This window comes from Myzus persicae, unplaced genomic scaffold (assembly GCF_001856785.1).
Source record: "Myzus persicae strain clone G006 unplaced genomic scaffold, MPER_G0061.0, whole genome shotgun sequence".
Classification (NCBI taxonomy): Eukaryota; Metazoa; Arthropoda; class Insecta; order Hemiptera; family Aphididae; genus Myzus; species Myzus persicae.
The window spans coordinates 1-23,718 of record NW_019101502.1 but is presented as its reverse complement, the minus strand read 5'-3'; the positions used below and the strand labels follow the sequence as shown (position 1 = coordinate 23,718).

At 29.8% G+C, this 23,718-nt stretch overlaps 1 protein-coding gene across 2 annotated transcripts in view; it reads right to left on the bottom strand.

Moving 5' to 3' along the window:
- LOC111029345 overlaps nt 1–14,512 on the bottom strand; it is a 34,432-nt gene extending 19,920 nt beyond the window's left edge. The window contains exons 1-2 of one of the 2 annotated variants that reach the window (XM_022308310.1): nt 14,100–14,512; nt 1,298–1,365 (exon numbers count right to left, since the gene is read on the bottom strand). In XM_022308310.1, coding sequence (XP_022164002.1) covers nt 1,298–1,365; nt 14,100–14,198 — 167 coding nt within the window. In that variant the 5' untranslated portion in view covers nt 14,199–14,512. The remainder of the gene's footprint in view (nt 1–1,297; nt 1,366–14,099) is intronic. The other variant, XM_022308312.1, reaches the window with a different exon arrangement.
- Nucleotides 14,513–23,718: the final 9,206 nt, after the last annotated feature.

Genomic DNA, 23,718 nt, shown 5'->3' with positions numbered 1-23,718 from the left:
ATTTGAAAATAACTTAAAGTATATTTTAATACTCCCAATTTAATAGCTGTTATAATAGAGCCAAACATTTTTGTTTCTTAGCGTTTGTTATTTATAAAAAGGTCATAGAATGAAGAAATACACATAATAACTGCATGGAGACAGACCAAACGCAAAGAAACCCAGAAAACGACCTAGACATAGATTTTGCAGACAGAATAAAAAGAGATCTGAAGATATTGGGAGTTAGGAATACAGAAAAAACGGCAATAGACAGAGAGAATTGGAGACAATATGTTGTTGAGGCAATGGGCCCGAAACGCATGTAAAAAGCCAAAGAAGTAGGAAAAACAGAAGAATAAAGTAATAATAATTAGATAAAAAAATATGTTATGATTACAAAGAGTTACATTTTTTTATTTATAGATAATAAATTTTAATGTTGAGGAAACATTATTCGTCGAGTAAATACTATTCCATGAGCCCATAAAGTAAGATATAAATAAATACTACTACGCAAGACTAGTGTCATTGATTTAAATATGAGAATTACGTAATGTGTAGGAGGTAGATGTATAATACATAATAAATATCATTATCCAAAATCCGACAAGTGCAACAGAAAAGTACAATATTCCAAGAATAGTGTGATAATTTACTATTACGTCATAACCACACGAAGGGCATAAGAGACGTAGATGCTATAGTGGTGGACTTAAAACAATACAAAAAAAAATTAAACAGGGACCATTTCAGATGTGATTGTTAAGAGTTTCAGTGAGCACTACCTCGTGAATGTACCTAAGTGTATATTTTTTGTCCTTAAAATTTACATATCCATCAATATTTAGTATTGTTCACGCAATATAATTGGTTTGTTTTGAAAATATACAAGGACTTCGCGTATTGTTTTTAGTCAATTTTATCTGACTCTGTTGTATTTTTATCTTTTGTCTACTAACCAGTCCAATTCTCGAAGTCACATCAAGTATTATATTTTTAATAGATAGGTATATCATATTGATATTACCTACATACTAAAATACTACATATAATATAAATGACAGTTGTATTTACGAAATTATATGTTTTCAACTTCTTTGTTGATACTTAAACTTCGGTATCTATAGTTTACATTCAAAGCTATCCACCAGTATCACTCTTTGTTTCAGTGTGCTAAAACGATAATTTACAACTATAACAACTACCTATTTGAAGGCGATCATGTGGACTACAACTCCACGATCCGATTATTACATCTATTTTCATCATTAACTAAAACGATGCATCCCAATCCAGTTGGCAGTTAGGTACTCACGTCTGAAAGACCAGAGGCACCAACAGTTGAACAGCAATTTCTTGGAAACACCTGTAATATATAATAGACTGCTTCAATATATGGTGTGTATCAAGTGCGCGCATGCGTGATTCTGTCAATGCTGGTCCTGTGGCCAGTGGACGAAATTGAGAGGATTTCTAGGAATAGACTACAACATATACTGATTTTACGTAATTTAAACTATTATGTCACATTAATGTTGAAATATTTTTAAATTTTTTATAGTATAAGATATTTAATATTAGATTACTTAAAATACCTGTTATTCGTATAAAAAATAAAAGCATAACTTTTTATTCATAAATTCAAAATAAAATAAAACATGATATAGTATTTCCCGTGTAGGTAACTATATTGTGCAATAAAATATCACTTCGCTAAACATTTTTCCACAAAACCATTACTATACAGTAAATATCAAATTATATCACGACCATCCAAGGACTGTTTAATATAAGTAATTATGGTCGATGGTCATTAAAAACCCCCTAAAAAAAAAATCGTTCCCAAAATAAAACGTATATTTAAATTTTATTTTGATGGACAGATGATAGTATGAACACTATAGTATTCCTACAACCAATTATTTTCCACTTTAAGGTTTGAAAGTCTTTTCTTAGGTTAGGTTAAGTAGGACGCCTAGGACATCATGGTTATCCGTATGTCAAATGTCAGCTTGATCCGTCCAGTGGTTTGGGCTGTACGTTGGTAGATCAGTCGGTCAATCACTTTATCCTTTTATATATAGAGAGAGAAGAGACATACAATTACGTATATTGATGAAAAAAACCTTGTTACTATAAAAGTTGACCTCCCAAAAAGGTTTGAGGATCAGTCACTTTCTCCTTCTCATTCACTATCTCCCAACACTGATATGAAAAATAAGGTGCTTATCAAATTTATTTATACATCAAATATATATGCAGCCCCTGTAGCCAGTAGTCGAGTCTATAAATTAACTATAATGATTGTATACATATTTTTCAGCTTACAAAACTATTGTAAATATTATGACCATTTTTTAAATGGCTCAATAATTTAAAAAAAAAAACACAATAATACTTCAATTATTTTAGAGAAAATTAACATTTAAAGTCATGCTACCAATCCTGATTTACTGACTAGAAATAATTGTAATTTAAAATAATGAAGTCACACAGATCTTAGTAAATTATATTCTAAATATATAATTGGTTTTCTAATAATATTAATTTAAATATATCTATATATTTTTTAAATATATTCTGTTAAATAAGATCTGTATAAAATAATTTTATACCCATTGCATAATTTAATATGATACATTGTATAATATAATACCTTGTATCATACAATTGTATACAGTTGTATAATACAAACTTACATCTCTAAAAATTTCGAATGGTATGATACGTACTATACACTACTGTGTCCGTTGACCTGTGAAATAAATCATTAACTGCGCTTATCTATAATAATATGGTTAAAAAGACTATGACAATAACCAGTGGAGTTTTTATCACCCTTTACTCGGGTGTCGAATATCTTCGAATATCGACATTTAAAAAATTCGATTAAGTTGCATAATATACACAGTATATTATTACATTGCTCAGGAGACGGATAATGGGTATAAATGTATAATATGCAATAATAATATTATTGATGTATCGTTGGTGCCGCGGCGCAAGGTCAAATTTATTTCACTTATAATAACATAATATTTTGTTTTTGTTAGATTTCAGTCTGCTTTAAAAATATTATGTACCGGGAAGTTGGGTAACTCGAAACAAAAAACGATAAATCCAAATAAAAAGTATAATATTTGTATACCTTAGATAAAGTATTGTATAATATATTAATATGTTATACTGTTCTGTACATAGTTTAATAATGATATGATTTTCAACGAGTGAGTGTATTATAGCTATATTTATTTTCCACACACGATTCACCATTATAATATTATCAGAGTTGTGTATCCGACGGATATTATATGCACACGATTTCTGACTGTCTGACAAAAAAATTATGTTTTGTAAAACTTGATGTACCTATAATATTATAACATTTGTAATGGATGGTAATACACATAAAAATAGTATTAAACTATGTTTTTTTTTATTTATGTCTGTTGGCATTTTAATTGTTTCGCCATTAAACAGCACGAAGTTTATTTTATTTATTTATTTGAATAAACTTTTTAGCATGAGCATTTATAGTACAATATGGCATAACAAAGATAAAACAACCAGCAGAAAAGTGGACATATTGTTGTAACTTATGTGAAATGGGTAGGTACCTACCTATCTATAAAAATAACGCGAGAAATAATAACAATGCAGTATAGGTACAAACAAATCACGTTAATACAATATTCAATGAAAAATATATTTCTTAACAAATAATTTTTTTCTTAACGTGAATAAAAATGAATATACATATACATTTCATTTGTTAGAGCACTGAGGAACTATAAAATTAATAGTTTTAATTTTAAAACTGAACATTTGAAACAGATTTATATTACTTGTATGATATTTTCAGTTTAAGTATATTGAAATTAACCATTCAAATAATTCAATAGAATCAAGAATACCATGTTGTTTAAGGGCTTCGTTATTTATAACGAAATAAAGGAAAACAATTTCAAAAAATAAAAATAATCAACAAACGAAAAACGAAAATAATTGAATTCCATTAAACGTGATATATCAATAAGGCATAACTAAATATTATCAATAAACGATAAACGTACATGGAATCTAAAAAAATCATTCAAAATAACAATTTATTCTGAATAACGTTTTTTTTTTTTTTTTAATCTGTCTTTAATACGGGATTTGCCAATGATCTCGCAGGTGTTTTTTTTGGAAAGTTGTAAAATCCTTAGTATGGGCTTAGTTCAGAGCAAAATTTGTGTAGAACTGTAAGAAACCAATGTGTGTGTTTTCTTATTAAGCACATCCAGTTTTTTAACGAGTTTGTTGTTTCGTGACAATAATAAATTATTGCATCAGAACTGCATGTTTTTATTCTAGCTAGTTTTTAAAAATCTTTTCTAAGAATTCGTAGCCCATGACATATTATAATATTATAATACTAGCTAGGTATATAATTTACTTGCTGTCCCGTCCGGCATTGCCCGTGCCAAGGATTTGTTTTTTTTTTTTATAAAAAGAAATTTAAATAGATTAAAATTAATTAAAATTAATTATTCTTCAATGTTATTATAGTTAAATCTTGATCTTGTACTGATCCTGCACGGCGCACAGTGGTCTGCAAGGTAATTTTACGAGGCCAAGACTATACAGTTCACATTTTAATTTTTATCTTCATTCTTAACAAAATCAATAATTACTCATCGTATGGAATTTTGATACAGAGTTCAACCTCCTAGGTTAACGAAAACTGTAGCATTCTTCACAAAGTGTTTTCTTATTTTTATCCCTATCACGTCGAATTTTGTTGTTTTACTTGTATAATGTATATGGTTTGTTTCCGTAGAATAAATATTTTTATCTGAACAGGGCAGTTAGAACCGTAGTGCCAAGTTTATGCTAGTAAAAAATATCTAGTGATGAAAATAATATAGAAACATAGAAAAAAGTGTGAATTTGATTATTAGTTATTATTAAAACTACTTATCGATAAACAACTATAACAGAATGTAGGGTATCAACACGTTGACTGCCATGCGGCCGCCGGCGTCCGTATCAAAACAATTAGGTATTGATAATTTTTAGACTGCCGGGCCGGCTGCCACACCATATTATCCGTAGGAGGCCATACGGCCTATAACCTGCCTTAAATTAATTTGGATTTATATTATTAACTTTTTCGTGGCGCTACAATAATGATCTAGAAAATGCGCTGTGACGAGAATAATTGCAATTTTTTGATGTTTAAAACATAATTTTAACATTTTAAATTTTTTTTCAAATTCAATAGTATATACACACATTTATAATGACACTGAAAAATGAACTTGGCGTACAAATAATAAAATATACTCTTGAGGCCGCCGGCGGCCGCATGGCAGTCAACGTGTTAATAATATATTTCACCCTATACATATTATTATCAGAAACTACAGAAACTAAGCAGCTTAGGAGGAGGACACTCGCTCACGCACGACTATACGAAAGTGGATCGAAGGCACTTCCTGAACTTGTGATCCTGGCGTACACCACAATAATGAAAACTAGTATAACTGATAGGTTATGTTAATAATATTAAATTTTAGATTTTCAACTTGTAGTGGGTACCTATTCACGATAACAGAATAACACCTCCCACCGGACGTCATATATTATAATTATTTATCGAAACTGTTGCAACATCGCTCCCCCTCTATCCCATTCTTCTCCCTAAAACTGTTACATGCCATTACATACATATCTGGGGTTTGGAAATTTAAATCGATAGAAAATGTGACGGTTCTATGAATCCTGCGAATTCGTTGTATTGAAGAGGCACAGTGTATGATACATCATAGCTAATATATTATAGTACTCGTCTGTGTGTCCTGGCTCAGTTTCGAATTTCGGTCGATATACAATAGCGTGAGACTCTACCCCAGAAATTATTAGTTATTTTTATTACTGCGTGGATCTGGATTATAGTACAAACCACAATGAGCGATGTTAGGGCCCGGCCCAATGACCAAACTAAGTTCTACAGTATACAATTTCAGACTAATTAAGAAATAATTATGATGAATAATTATTATTATAATGCTATGGTTGATTGAGACTAGTATTATAGTGGTATTTAGTTTCAAATAGCTTATAGCTATAAGGTAAAGACTAAGAGATGGATCAAAAATGTCTAACAGGAATTTACAATAGAGTTGTTGTTGTGCAAATGTGCAATGTCCTTTGTCTCCCTATTGGATTTTAACTTATTAACTTGTAATTGGAGCTCACAGGTACTATGATAATTCTGTGAATTTGCGAGCAGGCTTAGTCCACTGTAAAATGGCATAGGTACTCGTCGTTAAATACTTCAATTGTACGACAAGATTTTTAGGAATCGAAGGGCTTGTTGGTCTTTGTGAATATGTTCAGTGATTAATGTAGCTAATAAAATGATATCAAATAAATAAAGGAAAATGTGAAACGGCTTTACAGGTTTACTACATGAGTTTGAATATGATAAAATAAATGGTAAGTCATTGAATGATTACAAAAAACGATTCTGAGTGAAGACTATAATATGTCAGCCTATAATCTGAATTACTATGGGGGTCTGACGACTACAGGTGTTGTTCAGAAGAAAAGCACGATGTGTACTTTTAAATGAACTCATAAACTGTTGATGGTGTTATAATTTATTGTAATATTTTAATCAAAACACATGAAATTTAAACTAATAAACTGTTATTCCGTATCACAATATTATTCTAAGTGTTCAGAAAATATCGGTTTGACTCAAATATTTCTAAGTCCAAATAATTTACTGATCGAAGTTATTCTACAGGGTGTTTACCAGTTACCCCCCACGGCTATTATCGCGATTTTAAAAAATATACCATTTGCCCACAATAAAATGTACCAGTTGCCCCCAACTGAATGTACCAGTTGCCCTCACATGTTAATACATACACAATACAATATATAGCTCGTAAAATAGGCGAGGTAAATATACTAATCATAAATAAAATATAAAATTCAAAATTATAATAATTTGTCAACATAACAAGTCATTTTAGATGCGTCCGAGTGTGTATAATCATCGAAAACGTATGAATTGTTATTTAGTATGTTAAATGAAAAATGCTCTGGCTTTGAACTTGAATTCAATCCGTCAATTATTGTATCCGATAAAATAAATATAAAAACAAAAATATTAGCAGATTAGATTTTGTAAAATCGGTTAGTAATTATTATAACAAAACATAATACTTTTGAATTTTATATTATTTATATGTTGATAAATTATTATATTTTGATTTTGTACTATTTTATATTAACAAATTATTATAATTTTGAATTTTATATTTTATTTATGATTTGTATATTTACCTCCCCTATTTTAAGAGCTATTTATTATACTTGTGTATATATAACATGTGAGGGCAACTGGTACATTTGGTTGAGGGCAACTGGTGCTTTTTCCTCTAGGTAGTTTGGGGGGATTTGGTATAAAAAAAGGTACTTTTGGGGGCAACTGGTACATGCCTATTCTACATGAGTGCACATCCAGGATGTGGTGGCATTCCTGAATATCTACTACGCAGTATCATAGATGACTAATACGGGTTCGTCAATGCACATTAGTATATTACATTAATTTGTATTATTATTTTATATGTTTTTTTATTTTATGTTCCCAATATTTAGGATTTCCACGAAATGATAATATCGACTCTTTATAGTTTAAACTAATTATTTTTCCGGTAGCTTACTCACCACAACCGTCACGATACTTTACTATTCAACACAATTCCTCTCTCATTCTCATACATATTCATTACCTACCTGTACCTAGCCAATACCCTCCCGATTACATTGTTAATTGTACTCTAATGAGGTTTAACACCGGACGCCAGTCCATAGCATCACTAAGTATATATATTATGACTTATGGTATGTATATATATTAGTACATTACTACTAAAGTAACTTATTTTACTATTATATTATTATATCGTTATTATATATATTTTTTTTTAATGATGGTAGGTTGAATTAAATTTTTCCCAAAACATTGCATTTTAAAATCTCATTGTGTATAGGTATATAATATGTATAATGTGATAATAATAATGTATATACGTCAGAGGTTCAAGTCACCACGAATAATATTTTTTAATTACAACAAAAAACTAATACCTTTATTCTTCGTTTGTACATCCAATGTTGTCAACATTTGAACTTAAAATGTCAATGAAAAAAAAAAATTAATTTTGTATATTATTTCTATTTTTTGGTTGAATATTCTTATATAAAATTTATTACCTTTCCAAGCTTTAGCAATAAAATTGAACTATTTGTAAATGATTAACTACAAAATAATTTGCGAATTTTCGTAAGTCTTATCTATTTTGTCAAAATTTAAGCTACGAATGAAACTAGCTTTCAAAGTCAACATCAAGTATACGTGAGACTGTTAAGCTTAATGCTTCTCTCTTTTAGATGGCTGCATCTACATCCCAGGGTTATTGCCACGAAAATAACACGTTTCTGTAACTCGGTAAATTGTATTTGTAATATTATATTCTTAAATAAAATGGGTTGACGTCAATGTGGTTTCGGCCTACCCAGTACCCTATGAGTGAAATAGTGAACCACTCGCATACTACATATCACGAATTCTAAGAATTCAAACTTGTATAAAATATTTAATGAGCTATTTCTAAAACAATAACCTCATAAAACAACCAGATTTACGTTAGGTATAAAAATCCTACACCTAGGCACTTTGATAATTCTACGAATCTGGCTGTTGTAAAAGAATAGCTGAGCTGCTAATCCAATTAATATTCATAATCACGAACCCAGCCATTTGCTAAAACAACAATTTTCCAAGAAAACACCTACAAGCACATTTGCTATACTTGTGAGCTCCTTTAGATCGATAACTCCAAATACCACACACTTATGATCAATTTATTGGACAAAACTGCACACTTTTGGTAGGTTAAATCCACACATACATTTAGAACCTATAGACATACTTATATACTTTTTAAAGTTGTGGAATCATAATGATGAATCGTTTATTATTTTATTATGTATATATTTATTTTAAAATTAAAATAATTTATAATTTATATATTTTGAAATAAAACCTTGACTTAAAACCATTAAATCCGTTTTTTGATTAAAAAAAAGTATGAAAATGTAAATGTATAATGTTCAATTCTTTTTAAACATTCTTTCCAACATTTCCACTATTATTCACTCTAAAAAATATGTTCTTACAATCGTATCAAGTACCTCTCTATTAAACACTTACTCCCTTTATTGTTGTAAATAGTTTAAATAATAATACTACCTAGTTAGTTATAATTTAAAATATTCAAATTAAAACTCTAAAATCGCATAGGTTTTAATCATATTCTATAATAAATTATAATATATATTTCATAACATTATACACGAGGCAGACTAATAGCGAGAGAAAACTGAAGACTGAAAACGTGTTACAATTTATTTTACAGTATCTTATCACCGTATGTATTCTGTTATTCGGAACTAAAAGTAATGTACGTTATTTTGCTGCTTTGCCATATATAACGAACCGTTAAGGTGAGCTGTTTTTGTCTTTTGACCTTTTTCAGTTCTAAATCATAAGTGTATGTGGTTTTTGGATCAGCCCTTGACAATGGAATGGGACATAACTTATAAGGGAGGCCAAAGGACAGCATTCAGTATAAAATTAAATTAAAATTAATAAAAAAAATCATAATCACTGAAGTGCATATTTTATTGACTAAAGATAGATGAAAATGAGATTTTTACGTATGGAGAGTCATAATATTTTAAGTTCAAATTAAAAAATAAACCAACATTTAGAATTTAAAAAATTAATATACTTCCAAATTAGACAAACCAAATGATAATTAATCTTCATAAAATTTATAATTGGTCTTGATTTCAAACTTTTTATATTATACCTATACTTGACCATATATAATATACATATATATGTATAGTATGTTGGCATATTATTGTACCAAGTTACTAACTTCTATGATCTGCATTTCTCCACAAAACGGTGGACCCAATTGAGCACGGTCACTATTTTTGAAAGACTCGATTGTGAAACAGTCAAAATAATGCAATGTTGCCAATTTATTCTATCTCTATTCGTAAATTATTGTGGTCGACGAGTCGTATCGGAGGAATATTTTAATCGCAATGCATGGAGATTATTTTCCCTGGTAATCCACATCGGTTGTTGGTCAAAGCGGTATGAAAGTTATTTTTTAGAACAACAAACCTGGTTGAAAGTTTTCATTGAACTTACAATTCAAAATTCTGCTCATGCCTCACCCACATATACACTGAACTTTATGATTATGGTTTTACGATTACCTCGGGCTGATGACAATTCGTTCAATTATTGAGACCAACAGTCATTAAAATATGATCTTGATTGAAGGGCAAACAATTAGTGTAACCATTATGGCTTACAAGTTATAATACGATATGTCAGCGTCTACATTTTCACAAAGTGATCTGCAGCCGATAGACATATATAGGAGAGCCCATATTATTAAGACGTGATTTTTACAAAGCTAGAGCGAGCACCTTCACAATTATCGAACTTTTGAAATATTTGGACATAAATTTATAATTATAATAATTTCAATCAACGATACTTTGAAACTTAGAATTTTGTTTGTTGATAAGCTGTAAATATTTAATTATTAGAGAAACTTTGCAAAAATGTATTAATTTGCAACAATGTAATAACTAATTTATGTAGTGTAGTGGTCTGGCGACTACAGGTATCGTTGAGAGGAAAAGGAAGAGGTGTAATTGATTTAATTTTGCAAAGCTGATGTATGATGTAGTATAGTTTATTATTATTTAATAAAAATAAGTGTAATTTTAACTGTGGATTGGATAATCAGTGCTAGAATATTCGTCGCAGAGAATTATTCAGAGATTTCAGAAAATATCGGTTTGAATCAAATATTTTTTAATTCCAAATAATTAACTGCTTGAAAATTATTATAAGTCCAAAATAATACAATTAAAAGACTGGCTGGCATGAAGGTGCTCAGGCTCTTCTGGTCAAATCACATCTGAATATGGGCTGTTTGGGGGTATCCTATATAGGCCTACCCTCTACTTCTCTTAGCCCTCTTGATGCGAGTATTGTTCCCATGGATGCTGTGTCCGCCGACTATCGTTCGGGGAAATACTAACGGCCCACACCACGATACGACTTTCCTGAGTGCGCATCCTGGGCGTCGCTATGTGTATAGTCGAATATCAATCATGTGGTATTCGAGATTACTAGGCACTAACGAATTATTAGCCATATAAGTGATTTTGTATTATTAAGTATTATTATAGTATTTACAAGAAACAAGAGACTCGGTTAAACTAACCCTTTTATTTACTTGGAATCATGCTTATCATCTTTAAACGCATCGTATCCCTCATACTATATTGTTTGTAACCTTAATGCGTGACGTTAGCATTACCCCGTCATCATCTCTACCAAGGTCTAACGCGGCACAACAATCCGTAGCAATAGTATAAGATTTTTACCGTGCGATTTTAAAGGCTTACAAAAATCGAGACATCAATCCGTTAACATAACATTGTTCGATGCAATCTGACGATCTAGATACTCAATTAAATAGCTTTTTGGCTTGTCTACAACTTGCATTATTTAGGCAGTAACATTTTGAGGTGTCAATGTACTGAGAGCGCATAAATAATTATTTTAATGTAAAACAAATAAGGCACAGAGAAGATTGTCATTAAAAAAAATACCCAAAGTGCATTAAATTAATATATGGTTATCGTGTCTTGTTAATAAAGTAATATAACTATTATCCTTACGAAGTCAACAACTTAATTTACTTTAACTTGGAATTTTTTGAAAATTTTCATTCAATTTCATATATATATATTTTTTTTTTTTTCAAAATATAATCAAGAAATTGGCTATCTTGAAAATTCAAAACTTAGTTGCACACAAAAAGTGATTTAAGTAAAAAATGTTAATCTCTTATGCCGTTCAATATTGTTGTTTTGGCTATCGTTAATATTAACCAGTATAGTTTTTTCAGAAACCGATATTCGTGACATAATTATAATAGTTTTTAGGGCGGTACTCGGATTATAGTTGATATTATATTGGGCATGTCAAACCACTAATAAAATACGTCAACAGCATGTTGTTAATTTAGCTACTCATTTTAATTACTTTTAAGAATTCGTCGAATTTATAGCCCCGTAACCATATTATTCACATAGATACCAAAAAAAAAGATATTATAACTATTATAGGTAGATACAAGTCATGTAAGTCATGAGGTGAATTTGACTATTGATTTATATTATAAACAAGTATTGTGTATTCTACCACGACTATTTAATAAATAGTTTTAATCGAAAAGATACGAAAAACTAATTATTTATGTTATATCATACTTCTATGGACTGGCGTACCGCGTCGTTAAGGTAATTACGAGTGAACAACAGTCGTATAGACCAGGTACAGGTTATACACAATATATGAAGGATGCGACGCATTTAAAGATTATAAGCAATTATTGGTTAGTATATTTTAACCGAGTCTATTGTTTCTTGGAAATACTGTAATACCTAATACTTAGCCACGCTTATGATTAATAATTCATTGGAGCATTATCATCTCGAATACCACATAATTGATATTCGACTATACACATTGCGACGGCCAGGATGCGCACTCGGGAAAGTCGTATCGTGGTGTGGGCCGTTAGTATTTCCCGGAACGATAGCCGGCGGACACGGCATCCGTGAGAACGATACTCGTATCAAGAGGGCTAAGAGAAGTAAAAGGGTAGGTTATATAGGAGACCCCCGAACAGCCCATTTTCAGATGAGATTTTACCAGACGAGCTAGAGCACCTTCACTCCAGTAAGTCTTTTATTATATTATTTTGGACTTGGAATAATATTTCGAACAGTTAATTATTTGGACTTAGAAAATGTTCGACACAAACCGATATTTCCTGAACACAGAATAATTCTCTGCGACAAATATTCTAGTACAGAATACAAAATCAACAGTTTAAAATTACATTTGTTTTATTCAATATTAATAAATTATACCACATTACATCAGCGTTACGAATTAAATCAAAATACACCTCATCCTATTCTTTTCGACGACACCTGTAGTCGTCAGACCACGAAAATAGAATACATAGGTAAACACATATTTCAGACGTGATTATACAAATGTATAGCGAGAACTTTCATTCCAGAGTTTTGAATTAATATTTTGTACTTAGAAAATGTTTGATCAGCAATATTTTGTAATTAGAAGAATTTTGTGACTCGACTACTTGTATTCTATGACATACATAAATATTTGTAATTCAACAGTTTAATAATAACGCTTTACAGTTATACAATGAGACGCATACGCATAATTCAGTCCATGTATATTTAATAGAACTTAACATCATCCTCGTCCAATTGTCCATCTATGGAAGGGACTCTGTAGTCTGTACCCGGAGATCGATGCAATGTTTAAATATTTCAGGTATGCACATTTTTTACATTTTCTATCCCCCTATCTCAATTCGAGTACTGCGTATATTAAATAATATACCTAAAACAATTTTAGACGTTTATTGAATAATGATAGATTTACCCCTAAAACATCTATCCCTTCAAACATAATTTATTGTCGTACATTCATTTCCCAATTATTTGTCTGTTGGACTATGTGGTTCTACGAAGCAGTGTATAACATGTTTTATATTGTAAAGAATATCAAAGCACTTAACTGCTAAAAAATATAATACACAATGTACCTACCTTTATTAGTTTATTACCAAAAAAACTTGCACAATATTACGTTCATTGGATTAAGCTTTAGCCCTCCCCCGGTTTTTTAGTCAGAAAATATTAATTAACAATAAATTAATAAACACTTAAAAATATTAATTATCGGTTTCTGTGATACAATTTTAGCCCCCCTCCCTCCCAGAAAAATGCCACTAAATGTGCCTATGTGGTAGCCTACGCCCCGCGTATAGCCTCTGATGTTCACTGATATTTCTTTTTTATTTGTTCAGACTGTAATATAGTAAATTGTTATTTGTTTGTATTATTACTTTGAAGTAACTGGCGACCGGCAGTTCGTACATGGTCAGCAACATAAACACGCCAGAGACGATCATCACGGCTTCGAATTTGTACTTGATCTCGGCCATTGAACAGATGCTCGAGTACTCCTCAACGAATTATTATTATTATACCCGTATGACAATATTTATAATAGTAATAAAGGTGAAAGAAAATTATGTTTTTGGCGCATTTAATTTACAACAACGAACTTATACTGTCAACACGAAATATCGGCGACTCGGTTCCGTGTACGGACTTATGAGGTCGTTGATAGGCTAAACACCTACCCGGTGTGTGGTAATAAATTTAATATTGTACTACGGACGAATGTCACACCGGCTGCACAGGAATCTCCGCGACGAGACTAGGAAACGGACTCGCAAAAGAACACGTAGGTACGCAAAGGCCGTCGCGTTTATGCTGCCATCATTATTATCAACAGAAGTGAACAATTATATCATCATATAATATATACGGGGTGGTCCTTTTAACGTAAGACACTCATTATTTCAGAAAACACTAACGTTTTTGAAATTATTTCTCTGCATAATTTTAAAGTCATATTAAAACAACATCTTTGAAAAAAAATTATATTTTTCGCTATTTTGTATTGTTATTGTTACATTTAAGTTTCTTACTCTTTTGAATGGCGAAATATATATTTGATTTAATATTCTGAAGCAGAATATTATTTTGAGTATTTGCATCTACATAGATCCATATGGATCCTTATGAACTATAAAATCAAATTTCTAAAATATATTTGTTTATGCCCTAAAGTTATAATTATTTAAAGTTCAGATAGGCGGAGTAATGGACCAACATTTTGTGATGTATTCCAGTACCACTCCGCCCATCAAAGCTTTAAATAAGGACGTATGACTTATATACAACTCATCCAAATTTCAATTTTTATACAGTCATAGTAACACCGATGAGTATTCTGCTTTAGAATAAGGAATTAAAAATAAGCATTGTAAAAAGTAAAAAAATAATCTAATGTGTATTAGAAAAATGGAATGTCTTGCGTTAAATGGATCACCCAGTATACGTGTTCAGGTACAACCGTCGCCAAACACGTGCGATACGGTCTGTACATGATATTTTTATTGTTAAAAACTATGATATTATAATGATCTACTTACCCGCAGTATGCAGAAACATATGTCGCGTGCCATAATTCTTTTTTTCTATTGTCTTAAGCGCATTTTTGTATTTTTGTAATTTTTTGTTTTATCGACCCACTTTGGGCACTATACAATAACTCTCACGGGTGTATTAAAACGTTTGGGAAAATAAACAGTCATGAAAATGAAAAGTCGAGTCGAACCCGAGTATGACGTTTGTCTTGTCATATTATCACGACGACTACGTAGACGATTATTTTGTACCTTTCGGTGATGGATACACGATTTCGAACGTACCTTTACATATACAGCACGATTGCGATCGCTTATCTGTCATATTTTATTTCATACGATATTCTAAGCGAATTAAAGCAAATAAAAGTCTTAAATTCAATTGACAAACAAATTTGATTGTGGTTCTGCCGGTGATCTAAATATTACGTTGTATGGTATAATGATTTAATCAATTTAAGACAATTTTCAAGAGTTGACAAATTACAGTTACTTATTGAATATAAATAAAAATAAAAATTTAATAGTAGGTACACACAATAATGAACTCATAAGTCTCGAAAAAAAAATGAAGGAAAAACAGGGCTTAAATTAAAAATAAAATATGTAATTTTTACATTTTTGAGTAATTTAAAGGTTATACAATTTTAATACTTAATATTTTCAAATGCTATTGTATTTTGAAGCATTATTTAAATTTTTTTAATTGTTTTACATTTTGCTTAACCTTAACGTTATAAATAAATTTTAAATAATAATTTTTTTTAACAATAAATTCTATTTTCATTTTCGCATAATTAACCAGGCATACTAATGTAAAAGTAAAAACTATGAAATGTGTAGAACTCATATAGGTCAAGTTATTATAATTTCAATCGTCTTCGAGTCAACTGGTTATAATTAGGCACTGTTAGATTACGTTAACAACTTCAGTAATTAGTAAACTACAAAGTAATAAATACAGTCATATACCTATTACACAAACACAGTGTTTGGAAAGGAAGAATTAAATTGTTCATATAAAAATACAAAATTCATAATAATATTTTCATTGATTTATATCTGAAAATACTTAATAAATATTGTATAGTACACTAGATAGTAGATACCATACTGCCAATATCAAAATAAATTAGAATATTTATTTCCTTCACTACTGTCAGTTTTGACTTTTGACACTTTTGTTGATACCACAATATTACCATACTTAAATGTATTTAGGTAAGATTAAGATATTACAGTTATTTACATAGATATTTTTATCTAGTTTATCCCAACACTGTGTAAGAGTATTGAAAATATATTACATAATTTATAATTTTCTAGGTAGTATATCTTTTAGGATTTTGTAGCCCGCGACAATATAGTATCCCTGTTTTTATTTTTCAAGACCAGAGGACCTGCAATTTGGTCTATGCTTTTGTAGTTGTTTTTCGTAAATCAGTGTTGTTTCCATAATAATTATGAATATATATACATATTATATGTCATGGAAAACAGTGTGAGAGTCGCACTATTCGGTACATTGGTCTTCTTGGAATTTAATTATAATATTAATCTTAAAAATTCTGATGAACAACTTTTTGAATATAATCCTTGTACAATAATATGTAGTTGTTTTCGCAGGTATATTAATTGAGCACCGGAAATGCTAATGTACTTTTCGGACCTCGATACTCCGGCCAACCACTTATGACCTACAACATATAACTAAAATAGTAAAACGATCCGTTCTACGTCTTACCAAGATCAATTTTTTGGTGAAATTATAATAAATCTGATCGTAATTAATACCTATTGTGAAACAAATGTATTTACATGTTCCAAATAATAAGTGGTGAAATTTGTGGGTCGGTCACAATACCTACTTACTTTTGATTATTGTATATTGTATTAATAAATTAAGTAAGGAAAAATGTATGACATACAAATTTGTAGTTAATTTACTTATACATCTAAAAAAATACCTAATTTTATATCAGCCACAGGTACCGGTAATTTCAAAATTCTCAATTATTACTAGTATCTAATATTTTTTTTAGATCCTACAATGATACAGCAGACCTCCCACGGGACTATTACGGACTATCGATTTTCAGAATTTATTAGAAATAATATATGTTTAGGTACTTCATAGTAAAGATTTGACCGATGTTGTATATAGTTTCAATTGCTTATTAATTATTATACTATATCTTTGAACGATTTATTAAAAGTCGTTTGCAAAAAAAAGTTAAATTGATTCCGACCAATCCAATTGATAAAAACTGTGGTCAAATAATTAAAGAATTTTACATACTGAATTATGGTTTATCCGAACTACCGAACCTAACCTACAAAATAGATTAAAATATATTGTCGCAAAAAACATTGTCCCAATGTCCCATATGGCCATATAATCAAAGTGTTTCACATTGAGGACTATAATATTTAATCTATTCACATTTTACGAAAAATAAACATTTTTACCACTAGAACAACAACAAGGGCTTTGGCCTAATTACAGGACCTCTAGTTTATGAAAAGAGGAACGGGAACACAATTTAAAAGGGAAACCACAGATAATATGCAATTTCGTATGCATTATACAAACCTACGGCACCTACCACATGCAGCCGTTGAGTTCTCAAACTATTACATTTTGAATTTGTGTTCTTATCCAATAAACAACTATTTTATTTTAACCAATTTAAATTGTCTTAAATTAAATAATACTATACAACAAAATATCTGGATCACTGGCAGAGTCAAATATAACATGACGCGCAAGACGTCAGTTTTACCACCTAACTGCAACACACAGAAGTTTTGATTTATACAGGCTATATAACTTGTTATAATTAATTCCATATTTCCCTTAAAGACTTAATTAAGTGTAGTGATCTGACGACTACCGGTGTCGTCTAGAGAAAAAGAATGAGACATATTTCAAATAAACTCGTAAACAGATGATTTGTGGTATAATTTATTGAAATAATCAATTAAACATATGAAATTTAAACTGACAAATTGCTATTCTGCCTCAGAGGATTATTTTAAGTGTTCAGAGAATTCGGGGACTCGACTATTTTCTAAGTGCAAATAATTCACCGATTGAAATTATTCCAAGTCCGAAATAATAAAGTCAAGAAACATACTGGTGTGAAAATGCTCTGGCTCGTCTGGTCAAAATACATCTGAATATGAGCTCTCCTATATAGGCCTACCATCTACTTCTCCTAATCCTCTCGATACAAGTATCGTTATCACGGATACTGTGTCCACCAGCTATCGTTCCGGGAAATACTAACGGCCCTCCCTCCGATACAACTTTCCTGAGTGCGCATCTTGAGTGGCCGAATACTTACTACGCTGTATCCAAAATTACTATTACAAGTGCACTAACGAATATATAATCATATGCGTTGTTTTGAATTATTATTTTATACTCTCATTGTGCCCGTTAGTTTTTTAACAAGTTCCCATTATATTTATAATATTTCCACGAAACGATGAACTCGGTTCAATGTATTAGTACCCTTTTTTATTTTATACCCTTTTCTATATCTATTAGTTAACAGTCCGCCTCCCTCATATATTGGTTATTACCTGTACCTACCCTATAGTCTTCCGGCCAGATGGTTACACGGGGATGACATGTTAATTATACTCTAACAAGGTCTATCGCGGGACGCCAGTCCGTAGCAACTCTATCCTGAACAATTGCATGTGTAGATCGCTGGTTTGAGCATCGCATAACAATACTAAATATAAAAAAAATAACTATTGAATATTGGAATCCCCCCCCCCCCATCAATAAAACATGTATGGTTACGCTTCTGACATATATTATATGAAGGTATAACTATATAATTTTACGGATATTAAGTTTAAAACAAAATATTAATACGTTAATCAAAATTAAAATATAACTACTATGTAAATTGCTTGTAAAGCATTCATAAATATATAGCACGTTAGTATATAATATATATGCATAGATTCAGATATCAAAATATAAAATAATTAGAAATAATTATTTAAACTTTAAGTAATGAAAAACGGAAAGTGGCAAGTAACTTAGATAAAGCGTAGGTTACTTATACCTAGGCATTATATAAAATGCCAAAAATCACTCGAAAATATACATAATACGAGCTTTGCCTAAGTATTATGTATAATGCCCAACGTGGAGTAGGAAATATGATACAAATTAACAAAATTTGGGTATCGCCTATTACCAACGACTTTACATATCGTTTAACGTAAATACGCTATACACGTTTATACGGTGTCCGTGTCCGTGTGTGCAAGATTTGATGCAATGAAGATTTAAGTTCTGAAGTTCTGAAACAGTTATACGCCAGAAGTCTGCAGTTCACAGTATTTCAGAAAAAGCTTCTACAAATTAATGAGGTTCCAACAGACACAAAAGTGGCGTTACGAACAGTCGCAAAGGAACAGTCAACAGGAACTGGCCAAGGATTAAAATTGTGTTTGAAAGACAAGTGTCAAAATAAACAGTGCATTTGCCTTAAAAATAATGTTTTGTGCACTTCAAAATACCATTTTTTTACAACATGTTGTAATAAGTAGATAGTAGCTTAAGTAAAATGTATAAATAATAGTACTTAATATAATAATAATATTAATTATATAGCAATACCTATATATAAAAATATAATAATAAATTAAAAGTAAATTTCGTAATATGAATAATAATATATAATAACTATTAACTAATAAGTATTACAATCTTAATAAAATATTATAACATATTATGATAAATTGTTTTTTACTTTGCCTAAAAAAATTGCTATTTTACATAACGCCTAGGTATTTTGTAAAATACCTAGGTTATGTATAAAATGATATTGAAAATCATATGTTATATTCACATTGTCTAAAATTTGTGGCCAGTATACAAAATGCTTAGGCATTTTTCAAAATACCTGAATTATCCATACTGCCGGTGGCATATTCATTTTATCAATTACCTATATATATGTAAGTATAATATATATATATATATATATGTGGTTTCGGCAGTATAAAATGTAGACGTTTAAAAAAAAATTGTGTAGTGTAAGTATTATTACAAAGCATATTTTGACAACCCGTGTATGATGTTCTTATGCCTATTTCAAGTATTATACGTATGCACATAACTAGACGACAGTATATATCACCACTAAAAATCAAAGATTGTTACAATCAGTAATTACAGTAATTACAGTAATTCAAAATTGTTATTTTAATACGAATATTGTATAATATTGCGATTTCTAATAAAGTATACACTATAATATACTATTTAACATGGTTTCCAGTATTAGCACTTTTTTTTTATATACCTAGGTACAGAAGGTGTATACCACAATTTTCGACAAATGCCTGTCTCTAAAAATACAAAAACTATAGTCTATTTTTAACACTGGACTTGTGATAACATGTTGTATACATTTTTAATTTTATCACCGTTAAGTTAATTTTTACTCAACGATTCACAAGGGCAATATTTTTTGACATTCAAAACAAAATCTTTTTAATGTAATAAAATAAAATTGAAAACGAAATAAATTAACTTAAGTTCTTAAATGAAAATGTATCAATCATTGTTTTAAATAAAAAAAAATGTAGTGAAGTCAGTAGTTCAACTAACAGAAATCCAAGAGTAACTAAATGTTAAGTTAAAATCTAATACACTTTTCAACTAAACTTTCTTAAATGTAGCATAGCATGCGGTAAAGAGTGATCACTAAAAAATATCCATTGAGAGCCATGAAACTCAGAAGATTTAATGGCTGTTGCCATTAGAAGTTAGGTATATCTAAGCATAATTCTAAATCTTAAATTTCTTTAAATAAATAGAACTCAATAATTTCAGTTATAATTAGGTTTTATTGCCTACTAAATACTTACAAAGTTACAAATAAAAAAATTTACAAAGCAGGTAAATAAAGTTTTACATTATTTGGTGGCTGTATCATAGTCCTACAGTACCTATATGAAAGGTGTTGATGTCTGAAATGTCTACACTGAACTCACTGTTCTTACATAGTGTGTATTGTTAGTACAACTTAAATTAATTGTGTTAGATTTTAGTGAATATATTATTGTATCGATCAGCAGTTAATTGCATCGTCAATTAATTGTATTCACTCGTTTAAGAAAAGTAGTACAATTACTGTTGATTAAATAATATGACTATTGATTAGTTTATTATGTAATATAATATTCTTAAGCTAGTTATTTTGATATTTTTAATTAAACAATGTTAAATGTTAGTAAATAATTAATGCATATATATTATATATATATTATATATATTGAATTAAGTATTAAAGATTATACTGTATGGTTGATCATTCGTTATATATATAAAATTACCATATATTATGTATTTTATAATATATATTATTCATAATACACATTTTTTTTAATCATTATTGTAAAATTGAGTATTTTAGTGGCATTTGGCATTACGTATTTATTAAATATGCTATGGAGTGCCGTCCCTCGTTAGGCCTGAGTAGAGATAATTAACTATGGACTAACGTCTCGCCTTAAAAGTAATTACTGGTTAACAATATACGTATAGACCAGATACAGGTTAACCGCAATATATGAGGGATGGAAAAAGCAATTATCAGTTAGTATATTTTTATCGGGTATGTTGTTTCTTGGAAATTCTTCCATAATAATCAATCACAAATATAGGATTAATCACTCTGAATAATACATTGTCAGCAGTATTCTAGTACAGAATATTCTAATCGCAGTTTAAATTACAAATGTTTTCTATTCTAAATAATAATAAATATAACATCATACGTACCTAATGCGTTACAAATTAATAAATTACAACTCACCCTATTCCATTCAACGACACCGGCAGTCGCTAGAAAACTACATTTGGCACAATCGAGCAAGAAATTGTTACGTGGTGAATATGCGTGTGTTCTGTGAGAATAATAAAAAATGTACGCAAGCAAGATCGAACCTTTATTAGACTAAATATTAATGCTTCAACACAACTTAAGAAACTGATGAGGTTCTATCGTGAAAGATGTGTAAATATAAAAATAAAGAAATTATTTAGCTATTGTAACAATTAAAATTCCAGTTACTGAATTATAGAATAAATATATTTTGATATATTTTATATATTTAATTAAAATTGTTATATTTTTGAACATAAGAAGGTTTATTGTCACATTCCTTTACCATGCAAGTCGTGTTGTTTCAACGGACACTGCAGCGTCTAAACGTATACAAGACTGCGACTGTATTTTGGCGTCTCAACATACTTTCATTAAAGTAAGACGAAGGATGTATTGAACAGATTTTGTATAAAATATAGAAGTCTTGTATTACCGGGTCTATAGCCTCATCCATTAAGAATAATAATCAAAGGACGCAAGATAGATAAAACCTTTATTACATTTAATATTAATGCTTCTACACAACTTAAGAAACTGATGAAGTCCTATCAGGAAAGATAGTGAAATAAATGTATTTAAGACATTTTGGACGAAATATATAAGTCTTGTGTTACAGGGTCTAAAACCTGATTCAATAAGGATAATTGTGAAGGTCAAAAGCCAGATCAAAACTTTATTACGTTAAATATTAATGCTTCTACACAACTTAAGAAACTGATAAAGTCCTATCGTGAAAGATATTGAAGAGAAAGTATTTAAGAGATTTCGAATAAAATATATAAGCCTCGTCTTACAAGGTGAAAATACAGAAATATCAATTAGATTACTCTTAAATGTCCAAAGCCAGCAGGAAAATGTATTACATTTAATTTTAATGCTTCTACACAACTTGAGAAACTGATGAGGTCCCATCGTGAAAGATAAAGAAGTGGATGTATTTAAGAGATTTTGGATAAAATATATAAGGATCGTGTTACAAGGTGAACCTGAAGTTGCTACTGATACAGAAAGAATAATAATAATTGTTAAATGCCTGCTGAACATTATTACATTTAATTGCTACTACACACCTTAAGAAACTGATGAAGTCCTATCAGGAAAGATAGTGAAATGGATGTATTTAAGAGATTTTGGACGAAATATATAAGTCTTGTGTTACAGGGTCTAAAACTTGATTCAATAAGGATAATTTTTAAGGTCAAAAGCCAGATCAAAACTTTATTACGTTAAATATTAATGCTTCTACACAACTTAAGAAACTGATGAAGTCCTATCGTGAAAGATAGTGAAGAGGAAGTATTTAAGAGATTTTGAACAAAAAAAAAAAGCATCATGTTACAAGGTGAAAATACAGAAATATCCATTAGAATACTCTTAAATGTCAAAAGCCAGCTCGAAAATTTGTACATTTAATATTAATGCTTCTACTCAACTTGAGAAACTAATGAGGTCCCATCGTATTTATATTTTATTTAGTTGAAATTATTTATCGACCATAAGAATAGACAATAATCAGAATATTTTATATTTTTCTTAAAGATTTT